The sequence below is a fragment of the Hylobates moloch genome, unplaced genomic scaffold (genome assembly GCF_009828535.3).
Source record: "Hylobates moloch isolate HMO894 unplaced genomic scaffold, HMol_V3 SCAFFOLD_17, whole genome shotgun sequence".
In the NCBI taxonomy this organism is placed as follows: Eukaryota; Metazoa; Chordata; class Mammalia; order Primates; family Hylobatidae; genus Hylobates; species Hylobates moloch.
In genome coordinates this window covers 32527970-32554256 of record NW_026652292.1, presented here as the reverse complement: position 1 = coordinate 32554256, position 26287 = coordinate 32527970, and the positions used below count along the sequence as shown (strand labels likewise).

General features: G+C 40.1%; 1 protein-coding gene across 5 annotated transcripts in view; it reads right to left on the bottom strand.

Moving 5' to 3' along the window:
- The window catches only part of SKP2 (S-phase kinase associated protein 2), a 55738-nt gene that overhangs the window by 21131 nt on the left and 8320 nt on the right, over positions 1–26287 (bottom strand). The window contains exons 3-11 of one of the 5 annotated variants that reach the window (XR_009210665.1): positions 22930–23041; positions 19916–20059; positions 18123–18257; positions 16163–16261; positions 14960–15090; positions 7977–8028; positions 7700–7807; positions 6206–6418; positions 3119–3228 (exon numbers count right to left, since the gene is read on the bottom strand). Coding sequence is in view for 3 of the 5 variants with exons in the window: in XM_032135791.2 (XP_031991682.1) it covers positions 3015–3228; positions 7700–7807; positions 7977–8028; positions 14960–15090; positions 16163–16261; positions 18123–18257; positions 19916–20059; positions 22930–23041 (995 nt within the window). In the remaining 2 variants the exon portion in view is untranslated. Of the gene's footprint in view, positions 1–734; positions 3229–6205; positions 6419–6439; positions 6938–7699; positions 7808–7976; positions 8029–14959; positions 15091–16162; positions 16262–18122; positions 18258–19915; positions 20060–22929; positions 23042–26287 lie in introns of those variants that run through there. The other 4 variants (XR_004244840.2, XM_032135791.2, XM_032135792.2 and 1 more) reach the window with 4 other exon arrangements.

Here is a 26287-nt window from a genome sequence, read left to right as displayed (position 1 = left end):
ATTTATGCAGCCAAGAGACACATGAAAAATGGTCATCATCACTGGCCATCAGAGAAACGCAAATCAAAACCACAATGAGATACCATCTCACACCAGTTAGAATGGCCATCATTAAAAAGTCAAGAAACAACAGGTACTGGAGAGGATGTGGAGAAATAGGAACACTTTTATACTGTTGGTGGGACTGTAAACTGTTTCAACCATTGTGGAAGTCAGTGTGGCGATTCCTCAAGGATCTAGAACTAGAAATACCATTTGACCCAGCCATCCCATTACTGGGTATATACCCAAAGGATTATAAATCACGTTGCTATAAAGACACATGCACACGTATGTTTATTGCAACACTATTCACAATAGCAAAGACTTGGAACCAACCCAAATGCCTATCAATGATAGACTGGATTAAGAAAATGTGGCACATATACACCATGGAATACTATGCAGCCATAAAAAATGACGAGTTCATGTCCTTTGTAGGGACATGGATGAAGCTGGAAACCATCATTCTCAGCAAACTATTGTAAGGACAAAAAAGCAAACACTGTATGTTCTCACTCGTAGATGGGAATTGAACAATGAGAACACCTGGACACAGCAAGGGGAACATCACACACCAGGGCCTGTCATGGGGTGGGGGGAGAGGAGAGGGATAGCATTAGGAGATATACCTAACGTAAATGATGAGTTAACGGGTGCAGCACACCAACATGGCACATGTATACATATGTAACAAACCTGCACGTTGTACACATGTACCCTAGAACTTAAAGTATAATTAAAAAAAAAAAGATAACAAGCCTGTATTAGCCCCTTTTAAAAAGGCATTATAAACTTTTTTTTTTTTAATGTATAAAGCATATGAAGTAGATGGGTCAAAAAGGACCATCTCAGGGCTCTGTTTTGAAGATTCTTATTTAGAGGTATCTAAGCCAAATGGCATACAACACTAAATGCTTTCAAATTTTAACCACAGCACTTAAAAAAAGAGAAAGAAAAAAGGAATACAACTTAAGTACTCATTTTTATAAAAATGTGTTTTATTGTTTTAAAACAAGTCTATAAAAGTAGAAATCACATACAAAAATACAGATTACTCTGACATGTTGGCAAAATAGCTTATGGCTGGACTTGAGTTTGGAAGTTCTGTATGTTTGAGGGCATCCGGATGTCAGAGTCCAACCGGATCCTAACCCCAGTTCTTGTCACTAATCTGTAAACAATAATTTCAAGTAGTATTTAGCACTTTTTAACTACTAAGAAATTGAAGCATTATCATTTCCTGTGCAACCCAACTTTAAAATCTTCCTTAGGTCTAAGCAGATAAAGGCACTTCATACTATGTTTCTAACATTAACAATTTTTGATTAAAAAAAAAACAGTTAATACAAATGACGGGTATTGGCTTTTTTTGTCATTACATTTTGAACATACGAACAAGTCATCAATTTAAATTAGTTTTTGTGATTTTTAGGAAGTAGAATTTGGCCGGGCGCGGTGGCTCATGCCTGTAATCCCAGCACTTTGGGAGGCCGAGCCGGGCGGATCATGAGGTCAGGAGATCGAGACCATCCTGGCTAACACGGTGAAACCCCGTCTCTATTAAAAATACAAAAAAATTAGCCAGGCGTGGTGGCGGACGCCTGTAGTCCCAGCTAGTCGGGAGGCTGAGGCAGGAGAATGACGTGAACCTGGGAGGCGGAGCTTGCAGTGAGCCAAGATCGCGCCACTGTACTCCAGCCTGGGTGACAGAGTGAGACTCCGTCTCAGAAAAAAAAAATAGAAGTAGAATTTAATCTTTTCACTTCTCTGTACCAGTTTAAAAATATATATATATCACTGATGGCATTAAAAGGTCCCACATCTGGATTTTAACTCTTATGTAGGTATAAGTAATGCTTACCACTGAAACTGCATGGAACATATACCTGCTTCTATTGCATATTTCTGATTGAAGAGAACATGCAGTTCCTCTTAGGGAACTGTAGGTCTGATAACCTTATAAATGGATAGTTTCAAACAATTATTGCTGAGAGATCATTAAAAAAAAGACAATTTAAAATACTTGATTCCAGAGTAATATAAAAGTAACCTTAAGAACCTCAGCGCTAAAGGAAAACAGCAGGCAACTTCAGAATTCTTCCATCCAAATTTTCAAGAATAGAGAGTGCATTAATACCACCTTTCTAAAACAAAGCAAGTCATTTTAAAAGCTAAAGGACCCATGTTAACATAATTTGATTATGAAGTTAGAAAACCACAATTATATTTCTCATCTAATTTAGATTCTGGAAACACAGTAACTTAATGAACATTACAGGATACTTCAAATTAACCTGTCATAGAAAACTGTCTGCTGGGCCTTCAAATCCTATACTGATTCTGTACCTCTGGGTTTTGTAATGTTTGGTCTTTTGTAAGTTTTAAGGTGAATTACATGAGGTTACTTATTTCTATTAACCTAATTTCAAATCTAAAGGCAAAATTAAAATGCATTTTTCTCTTTCCTATTCCTAGAAAAGATGGCCTCAGACACTACTATCCTATGATTCTCTTTTTTGTTCAGCTCATAATACAAATAGCTTATTGTTCTTCTAAGCTGTCTTATAAAGCAATACTACAAAATTAAATAGATAAAAGTTATATGGGCTATGAAGATTGTTTGCTGGTGGTAATTTTTAAGCTTGATTCCGAATAGACTTAGTAAGAAGGGCACTTGGAAGAGGTGGCTCAAATTTTGCTCTTTAAGGTATCTTGAAATTTTAGGCTCACTCTCCCAAAATTTCAAAAGGCCTACAACTTTGGCTCTTAAGAGCAAAGCAGTGATAGAAGCTTTTAGAATCATTTCAAAAAGCAAGATTTCATAGTTTTCCCTCTCAAATGGCTCCCTAGTATACTTGCAGAATGAAGGCAAAGGGAAAACCATGAATAAAACTAGCTAAGTACTCCAGCAATTGGGCTTCCTGCCTATTTTCCCTGTTCTAAAGAAGACACACCATCCTGCAATAAATACTTCATAGACAACTGGGCTTTTGCAGTGTCAGTCGGCATTTGATGCCCCATATCTCCTGGTTCTTTTTGTTGCCAATAGTTGGCCTGGCAATGGTGGTGAAATGGGAGCAATTAATCTGTAGATGAGGAAGGGCTTCCTTTAACAGTTGAAGGGTACCATCTGGCACGATTCCAAAAACTTGTAATGTTTTTAGTGTGGGAATTTCTCCAAGTTCACTGGAAAGGAAGAAAAAGACTTTCAGAATAGCAGTATCTATGGAAACTGTTTGACGAGAGTTATATGACCCAAATTTTACAATTTGTGTCATCTACAAAATGCAGTCTGAAAATATAATTTACAATAAATGATTTGAGAAAATAGCAAATTAAACTGGAAAGCACAGACCATATAGCTTGAGCAACATGTCATTAGGAAACGCACTGCTGCATTTTATTGAATGAGGTTCCTAATAACCTTAGAAACAGGTTTATTTAAGAATCCAACCATATTTGCTTCCTTTCTCCAATTGTGATCTATACAGTGATCTGAATGGGGTTACTGTGTTGTGAGAAGAAACTAGCAAGCAAGTGATGGTAAAAACAAATGTTTTACTGCAGCACCAGTTGGAACCACCACAGGATACATGCAAATTAAGGATATGAACTTGACTTTTACTTGAACTAGGCTCATCTCTCAAAGAGAGATGTTGTCAGGATTGATGAACTTCTTAATAATGGTTCATAGTCAACAAGTCCATTATGTGTGATGAAAACTACCACTGACTTCCTTAAGATATTTTAGATAGGGTTATGTAGTCGGGTACAGGTGGAGAAAATGAGTGAAAAATCATACCCTTTATAGGAGGCAATAACCATCTTACCTCCCTACGTATTACCATTTTTTTTCTGCATAGATAAGCCAGTCCCTTTAGGTATTTCACATTAGATGAAATTCAACCCTGTTAACAGTGAAATTCTGTTTCTCAAATTCTGTTTCACAAATTCTGTTTTTCCAAAGTAAATACTGTTTGGTGTTGGTAATGATTTTTTTCTTCTTAACTCAGATCTACGTGCCTAGAAATTCATCTCTCTGATCTGTATTTGCTCAAGGTTGGGACACACAGTACAAAGTCTCAGGAAAGGGAACATTTATTTTGGAATTTCAACAAAATCCTACTACAGATCAATGAGCACATCAATGACCTAAGGTCAGAAACATCCTTTATATTTTCACATTGTCAATAATTACTTTTAAAAAGCCCCAAACTTTCCTTATAACTGTCTTCCTTCTAGCCTATTCTATATACCAATTTCCAAGGCATACTCCTAAAGCCTAGCTCATGTTAGTCATTCATCTGCTCCAAAACCTTTGATGCTTCCCTTGTCTTTACAGAACCCAGGCTGTTCAGCTAGTCTGAAGACCTTCCGTGTTTAACCTGCTCTTCCAGTCTTCCACTACTCCCCTAAATGTATTTATTCTACATTCCACAAGGTGTCTTAAACCCCACAAATGTTTAATATATGTAGCTGAGTACAAGATGAAGGCTAATTTATAAAATAAAAGCACCATCCAAGTGAAATAAATACACTTGTTCACAAGAGGACAATAAGATCTAAAGGTATATAAACAAAGAAAATCAGAAAAATCAAATTGCTGTCATTAAGTAAACTGCTTTCTGGAATGTAGAAACACTGTCAAAGTAAGATCACAATACACAGATACTTATACTTAATCACTTATGATGACAGCAATCCAGCTCCAACTTTGAATCCCTCATGTGAAACTTGAGAAACGTTGCAATTACTATGAGAATTCTGGTTCTGGTATATCCAAATTAGCCAAATGGTGAGCCATTCTGCACCGGAGAATATTTAGGGGAAGAAACCGTAGGTGGAGGAAGAAAAGGAGGAATGGCAGATGGCAGAGGAGGACATGTTTTTGCAGCAGCATTGGGAAAGAGATTTGGTGAGGAAAGAAATTAAGACCAGACTTTCAGAACACACTCGGGTGTTATATATAAGGGGCTTATATAAGATAAGATGATGGATGAAGAACCAGTTCCAAGTCAAAAATCCAGAAAGTCTCTAAAATTTTAAGGAGACAAAAAAAAAAAAAAAAAAAAAGCCTCCTGGTATGTGCATTACCTACAACTGAGAATAAAAAATTTGCAAGCATCTTTTAAAAACTACAGTGGAAGAGACTGAAGAGCAAACTAAGGGAGAGCAAATAGAAATAAGTAGTTCAAGTAAGAAGTGTAAAATGACACCAATGTCTTATGTATATTCAATTTTAGAAAATAAAAGATATTTATGAACTCTTTCAAAGGATTGCGCCTTACCTTATCTATACAATAATCTGTTTTCCTTATAAAAATCTTAAATGCCTCAACTACAAATGCTCCTACCACAGAAGATTTTTAGTCTTATCTTAGATTAGTTTACTATCTCCAGCTTGGGTTTCTTACTTGAATGAGAAATAGGGAAGAATTAGAAGGAAGTTTAGACATAGATAAGAAGATCAATTAAGAAGTAAGGGAATAAATATAATGGGAATAGGTCCTGGGGAAGAAAACTTTATAGTTTCCCAAGTATTTTAAAATATTACAGAAGAAAGACATTCAAATTGTATTTTCCCACTTCTGAGAAATAAATAGCCGTAAGTTCTTTAGCAAAGATGGCTCTCTGGAAATTATTATGGAAACATCCTGGAATTTTTATTATAAACCTCAAATATATATCAGCTGCCAAAATGATTGAAATTAGAGTCATTCATATTCTCATTTTATATTGAGAAACTTTTAAGCATAAGGTGCCAACAAACTCATCTTAAAGGATTCACAATGCAAATCAGTATAGTATTTACACAATACCTAAAGAAATATACTCTTTTACCTTAATGTTCAAGGACAGGATCTTTCTTCTTCTCTATTCTAGTGGTCTGACTTGTAACTAAACTCCTAATGCCCCTGTTTGTCTTATTTCATAATATTTGTACAAATAAGAAATAATAATACAGTGAAGGTTCACAATAGGTCTGTGACTTCAGGCCTGTGTTTGTAACCATCAATTCACACTGCCTCCAGGTATTACCATGCGATTATTATGCAGGTATGGCAATTACTATTACTATTATCCCACTGGATAAAAATATTAAAATGAAGAGCTCTCAGCCTTCCCCTCGCCTCTGCTTGTGAAAAAGCATTTGGGTCATTACCTGCTTAGCTTCTTTCTTTCTGCAGAGAAGGAACAAAAGCAAGACACATGGATAGATTCTCTTGAGAAAAGCAACCCGAAAAGAATGATCACCACACTCCCCAGGGGGCTGCACAGGCAAAGAAGCAGGAGGCCAGATGGCAAGGACAGGAAAGAACGGATGACAGAGAAGCCTTTTTGGGTAGACGCTAGAAGCTCCTAGGAGTTCTGGATGCTAGAAAATAGAGAGGGCAGGGATTTTAATAAGAGTTTCATGCACATGAATTTAAACCCCAACATTTGAGAGCCAGGAAAGTAAATCCTGCCATCCTATTTTAGGCAGTCCTTTCCCAAATGAGATACCAGCTCAGACCCTGAACCACAAGATTAATTAAAAAATGATTAATTAAAATGCGTAACTGCCAGATTTCCTAATTCTACTAGTTAACTCTGTGTAGCTGAAGTATCTGATTTATTCATTAATTCTTGAAACTAACTTAAAAGATTCAAACTATGATTCTGAGGACTAAAGTTCTTTTTCAAATTCACCACTCTTCCTACCTAGGAGCTGGAAACTAAATTAACCTTTAGTTCATGAGCTACATAAATGAGTCCAGCAGCCGCATTCAAGACATGTTGGGCACCTGATCAACTCTAAGATACTGACCTCTTGTGGTTTTCAATAAAACTGCTACACATGTACATTTGCCATTAGGGAGACTTTTCCAGTCCTTTGGAATGAAATACAGAAAACCTTTTAAAACAAGATATGATTTTTAGGATGAGTTGGGTATGGTGTTTCCCAAAGGAAAGATGGACCAGGCTGCTTCTTTCTTGCACTCCCTTGATTTTGTGGAAGTTGCTGAGCAGGTAAAACTAATCCTTGTATAAACTATTAGATTAGATAGTGACTATTTTGCCTCTATCCAGGAGACCTAGGATTTAGATCCAGGTCAGCCACCAACTCACCATCAGTTTTGAATAAGCCTTAACATGCCCCTGTTCAAAAACAGCATCAGACTTACAATACATACCATCTACAGGCTTATATCTTTCCAATTTCTTCACTATCCAGGACTTACATCACTAGAAGATACAGAACTTTAAGCCCAGATGAAAGCTTTTGGAATCAACTGGAGTTAATCCGAAAAATTTGGAAAGAAAAAAAAAAAGACACTAACCCACATTGGGTCTGCCTTCCCAATTATACTTCAAGTTTCCTAGAGTAAAAGGTTATCTTCTGCTTCTCTGCTAAGTCTTCGCATAGATACTAAGACAGCAAGCTAGTAATTAAAACTGCTTACAGCTAAACAATAAATGTTTAGTGAACAATCTGGATCAACTCAATTTCACCAGTTTAAGCATTACTCTGCTGGTCTTTCATAGCCAGTCTGTGGTATACTCATTACTAATGTTTTGGTTTCATATGTCTATTAATAAAAATGGATTTTCACACCAAGGGGCATCTCTGTTGTTTCCTGCTTTCTATTAAGCATTAAAAACAAGACATACTTACAGTAAAGTTTCAGGTATTATATCATAGCACCGACTGAGTGATAGGTGTTGGAGGTAGTTGAGCTGGAAAAATTCCTGAAAGCAGTCATTCTTTAGCATGACACTATCACTGTAAGAAGGCAGAAAAAAAGATATTGAAAAATCACACATTGATCCTAGATAAAGAAGACAGAAATAACCTACTGTTTAGTTGCTTCAATTCAACATTGTGATCCTTTCCCAATTGAATGAGAAATCAAGATTTTTCAACTTTTGATCTAAAATAAATAAAAAAATACCTTAAGTCTAGATGGACAAGATTGGGGCATCTTCTAACTAAAGTAGAGAGATCTAGGAAAAGCAAAAAAACATGATGGTCACTATTAAATGAGGAACAAGACAAGGATATCTGTTATCACTACTATCATCGAACATCATGCTGGAAGTTCAGGGCAATGCAATTAGAACCACACACTATTAGAAAGAAAAAATAATTATCTTGGAACATAAAATTTTCTACCCAAAAAGCCCAAGAGAATCATCCGAAAAAGAAAACTGTGTAAATGACAATCTTTAGCTTATCTATGTATCAGCAGTAGCAGGCTGGAAAAATAATAGGGAAAAAAATCCCATTCACAATAGCAAAAAGTAAAATTAAACACCAGTGTATATATATAAGCAAACAATATATTACAAAGGTAGCACCTCAGATCAACAAGAGAAATAATGGATCAGTAAAAAGAAATATTGCTACTACAACTGGAAAAAAATATTTCTCCAACTCAAGTAACATATTTAAATACATTCCACATAATAAGTTCTAAATACAAAAAAAATATTATTTTTGTATTTAGGGTAATAATATATTAAATATTAAAAATTACTAAATAAATAATTCAGGGTAATTATTTAATTGAATCTTGGGATAAGGTATTTCTAAACATAAAAGAAAACTTAGGGAACACCTAAATTTACTACATAAATTTTAAAACTCTACCATATTAAAACAAAACAATTTAAAAAGTATCAGAAAACTGGGAATGTTTTCAACATACATTAAACAACGAGTTAATCTTACATAAAGAGAAAAAAAGATAAATCAAAAATAAGCAATGAACATGAACAAATCTACATTGCAAAATACCAAGATAATAAAAAGGAGCAAAAAATATCAAATAAAATTAGAAATATTTCTTCTCAGCCATGAAGTGAAAAAAAATTCTATTATAAAGTAGGTCTATCATAAAGTAGGTCTTCCATGTACCACAGGTAGATATTTAATTTTATTTGCAGGCTTTCAGGAGCCTGAACCCTGAACTGCTTTTTTTGGATAGTGAACTGATTTTTTTTTTTTTGGATCAATGATAATAACTCAATCCTCTATTTGACAAAGAAGAAGGAGAAGGAAGAGGAAGAAAAAGAAAGTGGGATAAAGGATCAGAAAGGGAGGAAAATAGAAAAAATTAGAGTATGACTCCAGGGTAGACCTGTTTTGTTGTCGCTTGGTTCGTTGGTTGATTTGACAGTTGTATTTTTCATATGTTTCGCCATGTTGGCCAGGCTGGTCTCGAGCTCCTAGCCTCAAGTGATCAACCCGCCTCAGCCTCCCAGAGTACTGGGACTACAGGCGTGAGCCACCACATCCAGCCCCCACATTGCTTCTGGCCTCTGTAGTAGACCTCCCAGATGGGGCAGCCAGGCAGAGGCGCTCCCCACATCCCAGACGGGGCGGCCAGGCAGAGGTGCTCCTCACTTCCCAGACGAGGCGGCCGGGCAAAGACGCTCCTCACTTCCTAGACGGGATGGCGGCCCGGCAGAGGGGCTCCTCACTTCCCGGACGGGGTGGCTGGGCAGAGGCGCTCCTCACATCCCAGACGATGGGTGGCCGGGCAGAGGCGCTCCTCACTTCCCAGACGGGGCAGCGGGGCAGAGGCGCCCCTCACATCCCAGAAGGGGCGGCCGGGCAGAGGCGCTCCTCACTTCCCAGACGGGGCGGCCGGGCAGAGGCGCCCCTCACATCCCAGAAGGGGTGGCCGGGCAGAGGCGCCCCTCACTTCCCAGAAGGGACGGCTGGGCAGAGGCGCTCCTCACTTCCCAGACGGGGCAGCCGGGCAGAGGCGCTCCTCACTTCTTCCCAGACGGGGCGGCCGGGCAGAGATGCTCCTCACTTCCTAGACGGGGTGGCAGCCGGGCAGAGGTGCTCCTCACATCCCAGAAGGGGCGGCCAGGCAGAGGCGCTCCTCACTTCCCAGACGGGGCGGCCGCGCAGAGGCGCTCCTCGCTTCTCAGAAGGGGCGGCCGCGCAGAGGCGCTCCTCACTTCCCAGACAGGGCGGCCGCGCAGAGGGGCTCCTCACATCCCAGAAGGGGAGGCCGGGCAGAGGCGCTCCTCACTTCCCAGACGATGGGCGGCCGCGCAGAGACGTTCCTCACTTCCTAGACGGGGTGGCGGCCGGGCAGAGGCGCTCCTCACCTCCCAGATGGGGCGGCCGGGCAGAGGAGCTCCTCATAACCCAGACGATGGGCGGCCAGGCAGAGACGCTCCCCACCTCCCAGACGGGGCGGCGGCAGGGCAGAGGCTGCAATCCCAGCACCCTGGGAGGCCAAGGCAGGCGGCTGGGAGGCGGGGGCTGCAGCGAGCCAAGACCACGCCACTGCACTCCAGCCCGGGCAGCACCGAGCACCGAATGAGCGAGCCTCCGTCTGCAGTCCCAGCACCTCGGGAGGCCGAGGTGGGCAGAGCACTGGAGGTCAGGAGCTGGAAACCAGCGTGGCCGACATGGCGAAAGCGCGCCTCCAGCCAAAGGAGAAAAACCAGGGAGGGGTGGTGGCGCGCGGCGGCAATCCCAGGCAGCGCGCAGGCCAGGGCAGGAGAATCACGGCAGCCGGACGCAGGGTCTGCAGCGAGCCGAGTTTACTCCAGCCAGGGCCACAGAGGGAAGAAAGAGAAAAGGAAGGAAGGAAGGAAGGAAGGAAGGAAGGAAGGAAGGAAGGAAGGAAGGAAGGAAGGGAGGGAGGGAGGGAAGGAAGGAAGGGATTTTTTTAAAAAATAATTCAGAGAATTATACACTTTACTTTTGGTCCAGTAATTCCACTTTTAGAAAAATATAGATGTGTATGAATATATTCAATGTGGCACCAGTTATATTAGCCCCTCCTCCAGTTAGTTTAATATGTTAACCTCATCCATTCCATGAAATACACTGCTACTCATTATGAAAAAGCTGATAACATTTCATACATAAAAAAAAAATACTAGGATAGCTTGTAAACAAAATATATACAATGCGTTATAATTTCAACTTGGCCAAAACACACTCAAACTCACATTTACACACAAACACATAAACAGAAAGAAAGAGAAAAGAAAAAAAAAAAGGCTGGAAGGAAATACATCCAAAACGTTAACTACAGTATTCAAGGGTGTTGGGATTACAGGCAACTTTTCAGAATTTGGAAGAAAGTCATGTAAGCTACTTGGCAATCAGGAAATGAATCAATAAATGTTACTTATTTAGAACAACAGGCAAACTTCATTAACATTTGAGGGTTTTTTCGTCTCACAAGTATATCCCATCCCCTAAATTCTGGACTTGCATTTTCAACTGCCTCCTCAACATACCGTTTGGATATGAGATAGGCCTCTAAATTTATGTCTAAAATCAAATACTCAATTTCTCCCCCAAATTTCCTCCTCCCCTAAACTCTTTCCCATCTCAGCAAGTGATAATCTCACGAATCCAGTGGCTTCAGCCAAAACCCCTGAAATCATAGTGGACTATTTTTCTCACATCCCACATTCATTCTGTCACCAAATCTTATGATGTTGGTTTTTAAAATGTGCCCAAATCTGATCATTTCTTACCACCTTAAGTGTCACCACCCTAGTCTCCTAACTGGTCTCCCTGCTTCATACTTCCCCGCTACAGGCTTTTCTTAACACAGCACTAGCGTGAGTCTTTTAAAATGAAGTCAGTCATATCATTGCTCTGCTTGAAATACTCCAATGGCTTCCCATATCCCATGTCACTTAGAAAAAATTCAAAGTTTTTGCCTTGGCTTAGACAGCCCTTGGCCATCTTTCTCCTCTCACTGTTCTCCCTGCTCCCTCTCACACACTGGCTCCATATCAAGGTATTTGCACTCGCTGGTCCTTTGTTCTTGAATGTTCTTCTCTCACATATGCATATGGATTCCTTCTTCACTCAGTCAGTTCTCTGGGTCCAGTACAGCCTCCTCAGAGAGGCCCTGTCTTTAACCATTCCATCTAAAAGTAGTCCTCTTTCTGCCACATTCTATCTGGTTACTCTGCTTTGCTTTTTGTCTTTGCATTTTTACCTCCTTTAATAACATTTATGAAATATGTTCACTTTCTGGCTCCCCCACTAGAAAGTAATCTTCGTAAGGGTGACTCTCTCTGTTTTGTTCAAGGCTACATCTCCTGAGTCTGGAACAGAGCTTCGATCACTGTACGTGCTCAATAAATATTTAATAAATGACCAAAAAATGAAAAAAGTACACAATAAAATTTTGAGGGACCAATCATCTAGCCAGCCAACTAGCCATCAGCAAAATCAGATGCAATCATACTTTGACACCACTGGAGAAAGAACCAAACATTGGGGGATAAAGTGGGTTAGTTTCCTCTGGCCCACACTTAAGCTCTGTCCTCCCTGGGCAGGAAGTAGTTAGTAAACAGTAGTCACTGCCAAGGTTTCCTTTTCACTGTCCCCTTCATTTCACCATAAACAGTAGACCCAACCTGAGCTAGAAGGGATCTTAGAAACCACGTAATCCAACCCGTTCCTTCAAAGGAGAGAGGATTTCGGCTATAGAAGTCAAGGTCAAATCCAAGACCAAACGTTTCTGTGCTTCATCCACTGCTCCATGGAAAGGTAGTGATGGGGGTAGTGGGAGAAGGAACAGTAATAACAGCCAACACTAATTGAACTCTTACTATGTGGCAAGAAATGTTCCACATGCTGTACGTGTCTTAACTAATTTATTCTTTCCTGTAACTCTAAGAGATGGGTTCTGCTTATCTCCATTTTACTGCTGAGAAAACTAACGAACAGGCAAGTTTAGCAACTTGCTCAAGTCTACCCAGTAAATGGCAGGGTGGATATCTGAACCCAGGCCATCTGGTACCAGTCTATTAGCTAAAACCAACTCCATATTATCTCATATATAATGAAATGGTGTGTGCTATTGTTAATGACATTAAAAACTTTTTATCCCCATTGTATAATTAAAAAACTAACACTTCAATTTATATTCTGTCTCTCTGTCCTGAATGTGTCTAGCAAGCAGAATTTTAATACCTACTATTTCTGCCAAAACTCGGTAAACAGGCTCTCTGTTCCCTTTCTTGGAGGAACAAAGGGAAAGGTTTTAAGCCGAACTTGGACAAAACCAACAGCACTTTGCCTACAGCAGTTTCTCAACCGTGCACCCAGAGCCTCGATTCATGTCAGAAAATCTTTCAGTAAAGTAGTGAAAGGTCCAGATGTGGGAAAGAAATATAAACAAGGTACTGCCTTCCCTTCACCTGCAGACAAACAGAGAAGAACCAAGAGTGATGGGATTTCACACCAAGAGAATGCTCGTGATGGGAGTTTAAACTTCTTGGAGGAAAATTTGGCAGAAACTATCCAAAACTTGAGAATAGTACCTAATGCTGGACCCAGCAATTCCACTTTTAAGAATCCATCCTTAGAAATGCATCCAAAGATTTTTCTCTGTCACTCATAAAATTGTTTATAGGAGAGAAAAACTGGGAAGATTCTGAATGTCCATTAGAAGATCAACTGCATAAATTGTTATTGATTTAATATAAATTATTCCATATCTATTTGATGGACTATCACATAGCCACTGATGATGACATCATGTAGTCACTGAAAATGGGGTTATCTAGGGGAAAAAAAGCATATTACGAAGTATTTAATATACTATGTCCCATTTAAAAACAGCTTTTGTACAGGAAAAGGCCTAGCAAGATGTTAAGATTATTGATAATTTGCTTCCCTTTGTGTTTTTCTATATTTACATTTTTTTAAATGAGTGTATAATGCTATGATCAGTTTTAAAATGGTAATTATAAATACTGGGTGGGGAGAGTGGCATGAAATGAAGACATGATTGCTGCTTTTATGGCTTACTAAAGAAAGTGTTCACCTTGTCTGAAAATGCAAGTGTTTGTAATGGCAGTAGTTCAAATTTGAGTCCTTGCACAGGTGAACGACTCGAATCTCTACCCACTCATGAGAGTCTAGCAATTGTTTTCTATAGCTTTATACATCTTACCAGAGGACGTCTGTCCTGGAGAAGTAGTTTTATACTACTTAAATTTTAAGATCTATTCTGCAGATGTTTGATTCAAATCTTTTTCAGAGTAATAAAAACTATAATAAACAAAACACACTCAAATAAGCTAGTACTAACATCAAGATATGGTTGATGTGTGTTGCTGGTTTAACTAGGTTTTGCAGAGCCCGCAAACTGAATGTTGGCCTGAGACGGTGAAGCCATTTAAAAAACTTGCCATTTGTAATCACTTATCTTTGCAAATCAAGATTTTCTCATTAACATACAAGTAAAATAAAGCGTAACTGAATATTAAGGTTTTTAAAGACTGTTCCCTGCTACCCTTAACTTCTAATGCCTGTTTTCATCTAAAAATCCTCGTTGCCCTCTTGGACTGAATAAAAAGTAAAAGTCATAAATATGAACTTATTAACAGAGTTTATACAGTTTTTCAACCTTGGAACTGATGTTTGGACCAGATTATTGTGCATGCTATTCTCCATCCTATACACCATCCACCAGCATCCTGGCTTCCGCCCATGAGAGACCAGCAGCACTCCTACAGCTGTGACAATAAAAAATGTCTCCAGACATTGACAAATGTCCCCATACAGACAAAATAGCCCCTAATGAAGAACCTCTACTTAATACTAATTAAATGCTACATTTATGTATTTTTATGTTGGGGTTTTACCTAATCATTTAGTTGATTAAAAGTTTTTCTGCTTAAAAATACATTGTTTCAAGTGTAAAGGTTTCTACTGTTAGATCCTGAATTCAAACCTTGGCTCTAGCTCCCCAGTTGTTTACCTTCACCTAACCATTCTGATTAGCAGCTATCTCATCTGAAAAAGGGGACTAACACATGCACTGGATTAAATGAGAAAACTTATGTGGAGGAACGATTAGGAGAAACTCAATGAATCTCATCTATTATGTTGTGAAGGCCTCAGTGGTCCAGGCTTGGAAGCTCTAACCTGATTTCTGGAGATTCTTTCTGTAGCCACTAAGATTCAACTGGGTGATGGTCTCTGACACATGCGCAACAGCCACTTGTACATGCTTTTCAGTGAAATCAAAGCACCAGGAGAGGTTCAGCTCATCCAGTCTGCACAAAAGAGGGGTAATAAAGAAAATATGAAACCATCACACGGGAATGAGTTTGCCTCAAACTGCGAACAAAGAAAATGCAAAGCCATTGATTCCTTATTTCATACACAGAACACCTGCTTCTCTAACAGCAGCTACGTTCAGTCACCTAAGTATATCTTGTTTGCCCCTGAAAGTTGCCAGCGGATCAGAAGGACCTTAGTGAATGTGCCTCCTCCTGGAAATGGACCACCCAACACAGACTGAACAATTACTCAGGATGTTCTACACAATTGATGGATTGCACTGAGGATTCCTAATAAAGAGATGCTGACATTGCAAAAAGCCACTTCATCTTACTGTGCTTCTGCTAACTGAGCAAAAACGAGGGTTTCAGAGACAAAATACAACCATTAATCCCCACTCCCCACTTCTGGCACTGCTGACTAAATATAGGGCTATACATTTGATCTCACTGATAACATTCATATCCAGAGGCAATCTATTTTAAATGGACCATTAACAAGACACAGATTCAAATGCTGTACCATGGAGACCAAGGGATATTTTTTAAAAACACACATATGCATAGTACTGTGTATTCCAAAAAGAATGTATTCCCCTCACTTAGCAATATCTGTAACTCTGTACTCTTTATGTGCTGACATGATTATGAAAGACATTGTTAATAGAATTGCCCAAATTTATGGTCTATATTTATAAAACACCAAATTTGATAAAAAATTGTAAGTTAGGTCTATAGATACCACAGGGGAAAAAACCTGAATGTACAGTTAAGTGTGAGCAGATTTCTTACAACCATACTGTTGATAGACACTACTATACTTCCCTTATTTTAACAGTTCCAAATAAACAAAAAAGAGATCACTATACAAGTATCGCTTGCAAACTCAATTGACTTGGCTCCTGAATTTGGACAGAAAGTTTGGAGGGCAAAAGATTTTGCATTCACCAAATCAAGAGCCTGGAAAGTTACAAAAAGCTCAAAGTTCATCCAATTTTATACAGATGTAAGGGATAATTTTACATTTGACATAAGAGTCTATAATCAAGTCTCACATCTTTCATACCTGGAACAGCTGCTTAGCAAAGTCTGCAGGGCAAATTCAGAGAATCCAGAACACCCAGAAAGGTTAAGTCGCACTAAATTTGAGTTTTGTGCAAGATTACTGGAAAAAGAGAAAAACGTCAGAAGAAAAAGACCAATAAGACACTCTATTCATCAACAACATTTAGATGAAAGCAGGCAAGTGTAGTTAAGCTCACAGGTCTTTGAGTCAGTGAGTTTAAAATGTATATCACTATCTCTCAGACATCAAAACAGGATAATTTGCCTCAGTTTACTCATCTGTGAAATGGTATTAGCACACCTTCTTGGTAGGGTTACTAACAAGATTAAATGATATAATGTAATAAAAGACTTAATACGAAGCAAATACACAAGAATATCAGTGTACTTTTTGAACTAAAAAGACAATGGAATAAACATATATCCATTTCACCCATAATTAGAATTAGCTTGCAAACTTCTACTCGTAAAATCACCAGGTTCTTTTGATTATACATCTCTCACATTTGCCATCTTCTCTAATACATCCCCAAATGCCCTGTGTTAGTACAACTTAGTGATTAAGAGTAAGAATTCTGGAATATTATATCACTAGGTTCACATCTTGGTTCAGCCACCTACTAACAGTGTGACCCTGGAAAAGACTTATTCAGTGTCCCTGTGTCTCAGTTTCCACATCTATAAAAAGGAAACAAGTAAGATCACACTTCATGGGGTTGCCGTCAGAATTAAATGAAAACGCATTTACAAAATTCACTATCTGGCACATAATACACGCCCCAAAACATTAGCTGCTATTACTGCTATCTGTTTTATATCAGACTTCATCTTTTCTCACTTGAATGAACACAGCAGTATCCTTAACTACTCTAGCTTCTTCTATCCTTCATGGACCCTCCATGGTACCTGGCAAGTTAATTTCCTAAATTTCAACTCTTAACGTGTTCCTTCCATTCTCAGAACAACTCTCTCCACCATCCTTCCCTTTTTTTTGTTTTTTTTTCAGATGGAGTTTTGCTCTTGTCACCTAGGCTGGAGTGCAGTGTCGTGGTCTCAGCTCATGGCAACCTCCGCCTCCCAGGTTCAAGCAATTCTCCTGCCTCAGCCTGCTGAGTAGCTGGGATTACAGGTGCCTGCCACCACATCCAGCTAATTTTTGTATTTTTAGTAGAGACAGGATTTCACCATGTTGGCCAGGATGGTCTCAAACTCCCGACCTCATGTGATCCGCCCACCTCAGCCTCCCAAAGTGCTGGGATTACAGGTGTGAGCCACCGCACCGGGCCCATGCTTCCCTCTTGATGGAAGAGTCCATTCTTCTTACAGCAAGGCTTAGGGGCCCATTACAATCTAGTCCCTGACTCTCGTCATCTCCTGTCACTCTTCTCCCTTAGTCCCGTGCTCCAGCAACTTCCAACTACGTAACTACCTAGACTGGTTGCTTTGTCTTATTACCTAGAGATCTCCTACCAAGATAACTTCAACACTCAAGAGTCACCTCCTCTAAGAAGGCGGCTCCTCGTGTGTTGCCACATATTCACCGAAACATTTAATAAACACACTGCATGGTAATTATCTGTCTTGCTCATAAATAGTTTACCTTCTTGCAAGAGGAAACAGACATGTCTTGCTCGATGTTTCCTCTTGCAAGAAGGTAAACTATAGCTTAACCAGCATTCACTACCAATGTGGGGAAAGTTTTGGAGCATTCATTTTCTTCCCAAAACACATGCACTGTTCATTCTTGTATCTCTAGAACCTAGCACAGGGCCTGGCATATAGTTAGCATTCAAGCTTTTGTTGCTTCAATGAGTCCTGAAAAGTTTTGCAGAAGCCAGAGCACTGCACTAGATATTTTCTGTGTCCACGATATGGCTAGAAGGGCACCCCGGTTATATACAGGGAAAAAAATTCATACACATAAAAACAATTGCCTTTGTGACACTCTGCCTGCCACTCACTTCACAATGGGATCCGAAAGCCGCAGGCCTTCCAGGCTTAGATTCTGCAACTTGGAACACTGAGACAGTATGCCGTGAAGGGTGGACACTTCTATAACCGAGTTCGACAGGTCCATGTGCTGTACACGAAAAGGGCTAAACACGGAGAGAAAAGAGGGGCTCCATAGGTGGCTCTCACAGGTACATCCAATTTCAAATCAGACCCCTCTTCTCCCCAAATGAGCAGCCAATCACAAACAAGACTCTAAATACATACTTCAGGCATTAACTATAGGGTCATAAAACATATTGCTACTAGTGTATTCCCATCTTCATTCATTTTTAAAATTCAAGAGGATTTTTGCCAAATACAGATGTTGCTGCCAATACAGTCCCACTTAGAAAATAACGAGTGGGCATCACAACAATGAGTTGGATGTGAGTGACAAGGAGATTAAGACTATAACAGCTCCTGGTTTCTGGCAGGGGTGAGTGGGTGAGCAGCAATAGAACAGGGAAGATAGTGGAAGAGCAAGTTTTAAAGGGAGACCAGGCTGGGCGTGGTGGCTCACGCCTGTAATCCCAACACTTTGAGAGGCTGAGTCTGGTGGATCACAAGGTCAGGAGTTCGAGACCAGCCTGGCCAGCATGGTGAAACCCAGTCTCTACTAAAAATACAAAAAATTAGTTGGGCGTGGTGGCGCATACCTGTAGCCTCAGGTACTCAAGAGGCTGAGGCAGGAGAATTGCTTGAACCTGGCAGGCAGAGGTTGCAGTGAGCCGAGATCACGCCACTGCACTCCAGCCTGAGTGACAGAGCAAGACTCCGTCTCAAAAAACAAAAACAAAAAAAAAAGGGAGGCCAAATTTAATATTAATTATGCTAATATTGAAGTCCTTGTAAGAAATTCAGGTACAGAAGTTTTTAGGTAATTAGAAATTTGGGAATTTGAAAAGGAGGGCCAAGCTACAGATGAGGAACTGAGAGTCCTGGGCATAAATGTGGGTGTATAGGACACAGCTTGTCCAAGGACAGCATTTGGATTTGAAAAAGATGGCAGCCAGGAACCAACCCTGGAGTGAATGAAGGAAATCACATGTGTGAAGGAGACTGAGAAGGAACAGCCACAGGAGGAACAGGATAAAAAGCAGTGGGAGAGGCGGTTCTGACTACAGAAAGAAGGGAAAAAGTACTGGAGTCAAGAGACATGTTTTATCTTTAGCTCTGCTGTCTTCAGCTTGTTTTTCTGTTCAGTACCTAGTTATTCTACTCAAATATGTGATAGCAGTAACCTTAGTATTGCAAAATTCTCAGAATAGAAAATTCTTTTTCAAAATATTCTACAAAAGAAACAAAAAGAGGGCATTTTTTTCAGGTTCCAAATTTCTCCACGACAAAAATCATAACCCCCAAGCTACAAATATGAAAAGACTCTTCACTTTTTTTATTTACCAGAAATGGGCAGTGGGGAAGTAACTGGGCACCCTTGCATCTGCCAGTGAGTGCTTTACTTGTGCCTGCTGTGTGGGACTCAAAGTCCCCATCAGCTGAGGACTTGAGAAGACACATGTGCCTCTTTCGCCCTGGGAAGAGACTAACAGTAACCCTGAGTGAAATGGGAATAGTGTCATTGAAATCTATGCTAGGTTTCAGCACAAAGGCCCCATAGCAAAGTATGGAATTAACATCCCACACCGCACAGATAACCTACCATAGGCTTTAAGGCTGAAGAAAGAAAAAAAAAAAAAAAGCTTTGATCTGTTTCTACCTCGAAATTTAGAAATAGTCTTTTCCAGGGATTTTTCATCTTTACCTGAAATGTTCAGCCAATGGTTGGTCCATAAATGATCGTGGGCAGCGGAAGGCAATCACCCCTTGAGACAGCAACCGACCAGTCACATCCGGGTGCAGATTTTTACCTGTGAGGTCTAAGGTCTGCCATAGAGACTCATCAGACCTATAAAAGAGGAGATGCTTAATTTGGCCAGTCGGTCACACTAAATGCTAGAAGCCCTCAACAACATTAATAACAAGGAGGACACTGCTGCTAAATCCCCTTGAAGCACATTCTAAAAGAACTTTTGTTTTTAAGTTGACTATACAATTAGCTATGATATTTTTAAGGCACTGGAGAATTTTTCTTGATCTCACCAGGGATAAGCTTCCATCTTTCTCTTTCTATACACTTCCAATTTAGATGGTTCAATGTGAACATTAGCACTGCCGTGATCTAGAACCAGAGAATCATATTCCAGGATTCAAGTTGACAAATTTAAAAAAGATTGCTCAAATTAATTAATTATTATATTACTAGGCAAATAGGATCCTCTAAGAAGTTTTGAATCTATTTGCCACTTTTGTTAAGCAATTACCATGATTACTGTAGCAACATGGAAATATTACTACAGGAACGAAAGTTAGCATTATTTTATTATGAAATAAGGCTGTCATAGATATTCAATAGGAACAGCCATAGTTCAGCTGTGCCTTATAATACATTTGAAGCTTAAAACATACACATGTGTATATGTATGTGTACATATGTGTGTATATGAACTAATGTGAAATAAGAGAAGGGAAAAATACAACAGATTATAGATGGTGTTTCTAAAACAAAAGGGACGTTCTAAAAACGTACTGAATAGCACAATAAGAGGGTTTTAATATCCACGGTTGAACTCAATTTAAAAAAAGAAAATGTGAAATACAAGCACATGAAGGAACATTTTAAATGCTTAGGTGTACTAGAATTTTCTTTTTTAATAGTGCTTTAAATAAGTGGACCACTGGCCAGAGTTATGAAATAATTTAATCACAAAAAAATTGTCAGTGTGTGATTTGTGTGACAAATCTATCATTAAAAAGGCGGACTGTAGATAAGATATCCTTAAGAGAGTGGCACACTTTTGTATCTTTCTTGCCCAGACAGAAATCCATTTTGGCCTCCAAGGTATTGACACCAGATTAGCACTGCTCTGGTTTGTCTTGAATCTCATGCTTGATGTTTCCTCTTGCAAGAAGGCAAACTATAGCTTAACCAGCATTCAATAACAACAACCTGGGAAAAGTTTTGGAACAATTCATTTTCTTTCCAAATAATATACATTTTTTAGGAAGATGAACACCTCACAGAAAAATGAATTCGGGAGCTACCTGAACCCTAAGCCAAGCATAACAAGGTATGGTATGATGGTTAAGACTGTGGAGTTAGCCGGACTTTAGATTCCTGCCTTTCCACTTATCTCTCAACCTACTATTCCTGACCCTGCAGTTTCCTCATCTCTGAAGCTGAGATGACACAAACACCATCACTTAAAATCATATGGAGGATTAAATTGCAAACACTGCACCTGTCACATGGCAAGTGCTTAATAAATGTCAGTTATTACTTTTATGACAACTGAGATGAAGTTTAACAGACTCTAGGGGAGATGTGGGTCCAAGAATACAAAGCCACAGATATGCAGGATGAACACATCCCAAGATATAGTATACAACAGGAGAACTAGAGTCGATAATACTGTATTGTAGTCAGAATGTTTGCTAAAAGAGTAAATTTTAGGTGCTTTTGCCACAAAAAATGGGTAACTACGTGAGACAACTGTCTTCAGCTTGTTTTTCTGTTCAGTACCTAGTTATTCTACTCAAATATGTGACAGCAGTAACCTTAGTATTGCAAAATATGTTAATATTTTGATGTTAATGATATGTTAATGATAGTAGCCATTTCACATACATATAACAAAATAGCATGCTGTATACCTTAAATATATACAATAAAATTTTAAAATGGGATTAATAGACTCTCCAAGAAAAGGACAAATGCATAGCTGGCAGAAAAAGAAAACCAAAGTGGGCTTGAGTGTGGTGAGGGTAAGTGAAACTTGCCTGCCACTTGCACCAGCATTCCAGGTGTGCAAACCTCTCTGCGGCTCTTCTAAGCAAACAACCCACACCTGTAAATAGCAGCACACCCTTGAAGGCAAGAGGCTCCTGCTATCTCACACAGGGAGTTCTAAGTATGTGGAGGGAGAAGCCAGACGGATGGCCTTTAAACACAAAGCAAAGAATGACCAGGAGGTAGGATAGGGATGAGAAGGCATGAAGATAGTAAAAAGTTCCAGTTGACAAACATAGCCTTTTTCTTACTCCAGGCCTGTTATTGCCCTTCCAGCTCACCAAGTCTTTCCACATGAAACTCACCTTCCACACTTGAAAAGTGTTGCCAAAAAAAGAGCACAACCCCACCAATGGCTACTCTGTGCAGACCAGGTCTGTGAGTCAGGCATCACACCGGCATCTTCACATTTCATCCTCATAACCAATGGTTTCCTCCTCGTAACCATTATCCCCATTTACATATGGGGAGACTGAGGCTCAGCAGTGTCAACTAACTCGCTCAGGTCATGCAGAGCGTAAGCAGCAGAGGCTGGGTGTGCACTCGGGTCTAACACCAAGCCTGTGTTCCCTCTCCCCATTGTGCTCACTGCTCAGCCCAACGGTGTGAGGAACCGCTGTCTGCATGCACCTCTGTAACTCTCTCCGCACGTAAAGCACACCGCCTGGCCTACAGTCAGCATCCCATAAACACATGCTGCACTGAATATAGGGCAAGGAGGTTTCCAGACATTGGTAAGTTTACCCCTCCCAGGAAATTCCTCTTCCACTGTGAAATGAGGACACTTATTAATAAAAATATGAAGGTACCTAGTTTGCTTTGTGCTGCTCTATTTTTCTTGGTTTTTAGTTTCATCAGACCAAAACGAATAAATAACCTTCCTCTCCTCTTCCTCCCCTACGTTTGCCAAAGGGGTGAAAAATACTTACGCTAGGCGATACCACCTCTTACAAACACCAGAGACCTTTAGCAGCTCAGGGAGGCACAGACAGGAAAAGATTCCCAAGAGCAGCTCATCCGGAAGGGAGTCCCATGAAACACCTTTGGAGGGAAAACAAGTGTTTGCCATCACCATTCTTTCACCCTATCAAGTCTACTGAGTCTTTTCAAACACATAAAGAATATACAACATTTAGCTTAAATGGGGAATTTAGCACAAATTAAATTACTCATCCTCACAATTATTTTTGTTTGAAAAATCATTTCTGTTGAACAGAAAAATAATTGCGGTGATGAGTAATTTAATTCGTGCTAAATTCCCCATTCCATCATCTATGTACCCTGAAGTGACCACCACACTCTCTCAGCAAATGAAAAAGAGAAAACCAAGAACACTTTTCCTATTCTTCCCTTCAGCTCTAGCCAGCCAATAGGAGGCTGGGGCATGAACAGTGGTGCAGAGAGCCAGCCAATTGGAGGCTGTGGCATGAACAGTGGTACAGAGCAAGTCCCACCCTCTCAAATGTCATTCAATGACATTGTCAATTCATTGACATCAATAAGATATTGTGGTGCTTTTGGGTGCAAAGGAAGGCCTTGTTTCTCTCTGATGTGGACTCGGTGGTGACCTTATTTAAAAGGCAAATAAATCTTCTTCCCTTTCTGATATGGTTAGCTGTGTCCCCACCCAAATCTCATCTTGAATTGTAGTTCCCATAATCCCCATGTGTTGCGGAAGGGACCCAGTGAGAGGTAATCAAATCATGGGGATGGTTACCTGGTGATAACCGCCCCTGTAATTTGATGCTGTTCTGGTGATAAGTGAGTTCCCACAAGATCTTATGGTTTTATAAGGGGCTTCCCTGACCTCTTTGCTCTGCACTTGATGCTGCCATGTGGAGAAGGACGTTTGCTTCCCCTTCCACCATGCTTGTAAGTTGCCTGAGGCCTCCCCAACCAGGCTGACCTGTGAATCAATTAAACCTCTTTCCTTTATGAATTACCCAGTCTTGGGTATGTCTTTATTAGCAGCATGAGAACAGACTAACACGTTTTCTTTCAGGTTTACAAAAGGCACAGTTTACCTAAAAGAGCAATACAAAAGGGTGTTGTCATTTCTTAATTCAACATATATTTACTGAGCTCCTACTACGGTGCCAGGTATCATTTGTGTTGGGAAGGAGTAGTAAATCAGACCCAAAACACTACCTTCATGGGACTTCGTTCCAGTAATGGGGAACAGATAATCACACATCAAAAAATAAGTACATTATATGATATCATAAAATTGATCTGTGCTGTGCAGAAAAATTACACAGGGCAAGGGAGAGAACAGAGAGTTCAGGGCAGATGTTATTAAGTTTGAACACGGTGGTCAGGGAAGGCCATACTGAGATGACGATCACTAAGCAAAGGCTTGAACAAAGTGAGGGAGTGAGCCCTGTGAGTATCTGGGGTGTGTTCTAGATGCAAGGAACAGCATGTGTGTTTGAGGCATAGCAAGGAGGCCAGTGTAGAGCAGCAGAGTGAGCAAGGTGGGTGGGTAGAGAAGAAATCAGAGAGCAGCCAGGTCATGCAGGCTTCCTAGGTCATGATAAAGCCTTTGGCTTTGACGCTGAATTCTATGAGGCGCCACTAGATTCTGAGCACAGGAATGACAGGCTCTCACATAAGTTCAAAAAGGATCATTCTGGCTGCTGTGTTTAGAACAGAAAGGTAGATGCAGGAAGAGCAGTTTTCTTTCATAGAAGCAATCTCTAAATAACTATTCAGCAAGTATGAAACTCTTACATATGAATATATAGAATAATCAATCCCACAAGGTCAGGATAATATAACAATTGCCAAGAAGGAAATAAATGCACAATGAAGGAATCCTAAAAAACGGTCAGATGAGTTCAATGACTGCCTTCCTAGGCTTTCCACCTCTGATGGATCTTCTACACCAATTCTGGTGATATTCTCTCCTCCCACTCCCATTTAAAGGTGCCAGTCTTTACTGAGCATGTCCTTTGTACCAGGCCCTGTATAAGTGAGTTTGAGGACACAAGGGAGAAAAACACCGAGGAGTGTGACAAACACCTGCTGCCCTGGGCTGTCTTTCTAAACCAGCATGTCTTTCCCCCAGTTAGAATCCTTCAGTGGTACACCCCAGGTATTTAGGCTAAAGTCCACAATGCTTAGTACAAAGTTAAAGGCTTTCAGCCAGGTCCCAACTAGTTTTTCTAGGTTCGTTATCTAGAACTGTGTTCCAGCCATTTGGAGCTACCTGTAATTCTTAGAATGAGTCATTCTGTGTCGTATCTCAATGCCTTTGCACATCCTGTGCTCGCCTCAAACTACTATTCATTTAAAATCAAATGGAAGCCCCAGTTCCTACAGAAGGCCTCCCATGACATCAACAAGGACAGGCCACTTATGTACCATAATTTCATTATTTACTTACTCATCTCTCTCGACCCCCAGAAGCTCTTGAGAACAAAAAAAACGCGTTTTAAAAAAATTTTTGTATTTTCAGGAACTAGCATAAAGTTGATATATTCATCCACTCCCATATTTATAAAATATGTACTATACACTGAGGTCTATTCTAGGTTTTAAGGATACAATGAGAAATAAGGCACAATCCTGACCCTTATTCTGCTCAGAGTTTGAGAGATACAGACAAACAGGAAACTTCAATAAACTGTCCTGATGGGCTACAGTAGGATTCAGGGTGCTGTGCAGCTTATGGGAGTGGCACAGGGGTTAGGGAAGCCTTTCTGGAGGAAGTGGCCTCTCTTGAAGAATGAGTAGGAGATACACAATTGTTCAATGAATGCCTGTTCCCCTCACACCACGCCCTTCAGGGGACAAAATTAAAGGATTGACTGAGGCCCTGAAAGCTAGGGGTAGAAAGCTGAAGGCAGATCACCCCTGCTGATCTGGGGAGGCAGCTGGAGGTTGTGAGGAGGCTCCTCCACGTGGCAGCTGTTCCGTCACTGCCACAAAGTTCCTCCAAAGTCAACGTGGGCAGGGGACAAAGTTTCTCAAACCAGGCTCTTGCCCTGCTCCCCAAATTGAAAACAAAGTTGAATGACAGGCTTTTCTCAAGTTTTTCTCCCATTAATCCAACTCTCTCAGACCTCTGCTGCCTCTTACGTATCCAGATCAGAATCTAGTAATTGATTGGACATAACTATATTTAGCTGTAAGTATAGTCATCCACTCACATATTTATTAACTATGTACTATATACACTGAGGTCTGTTCTAGGTTTTGGGACACAACGGTAAGTAAGGTACAATCCTGACCCTTATTCTACTCTGAGTTTGAGAGATACAAACAATTGAACAAGAAATTTCAATA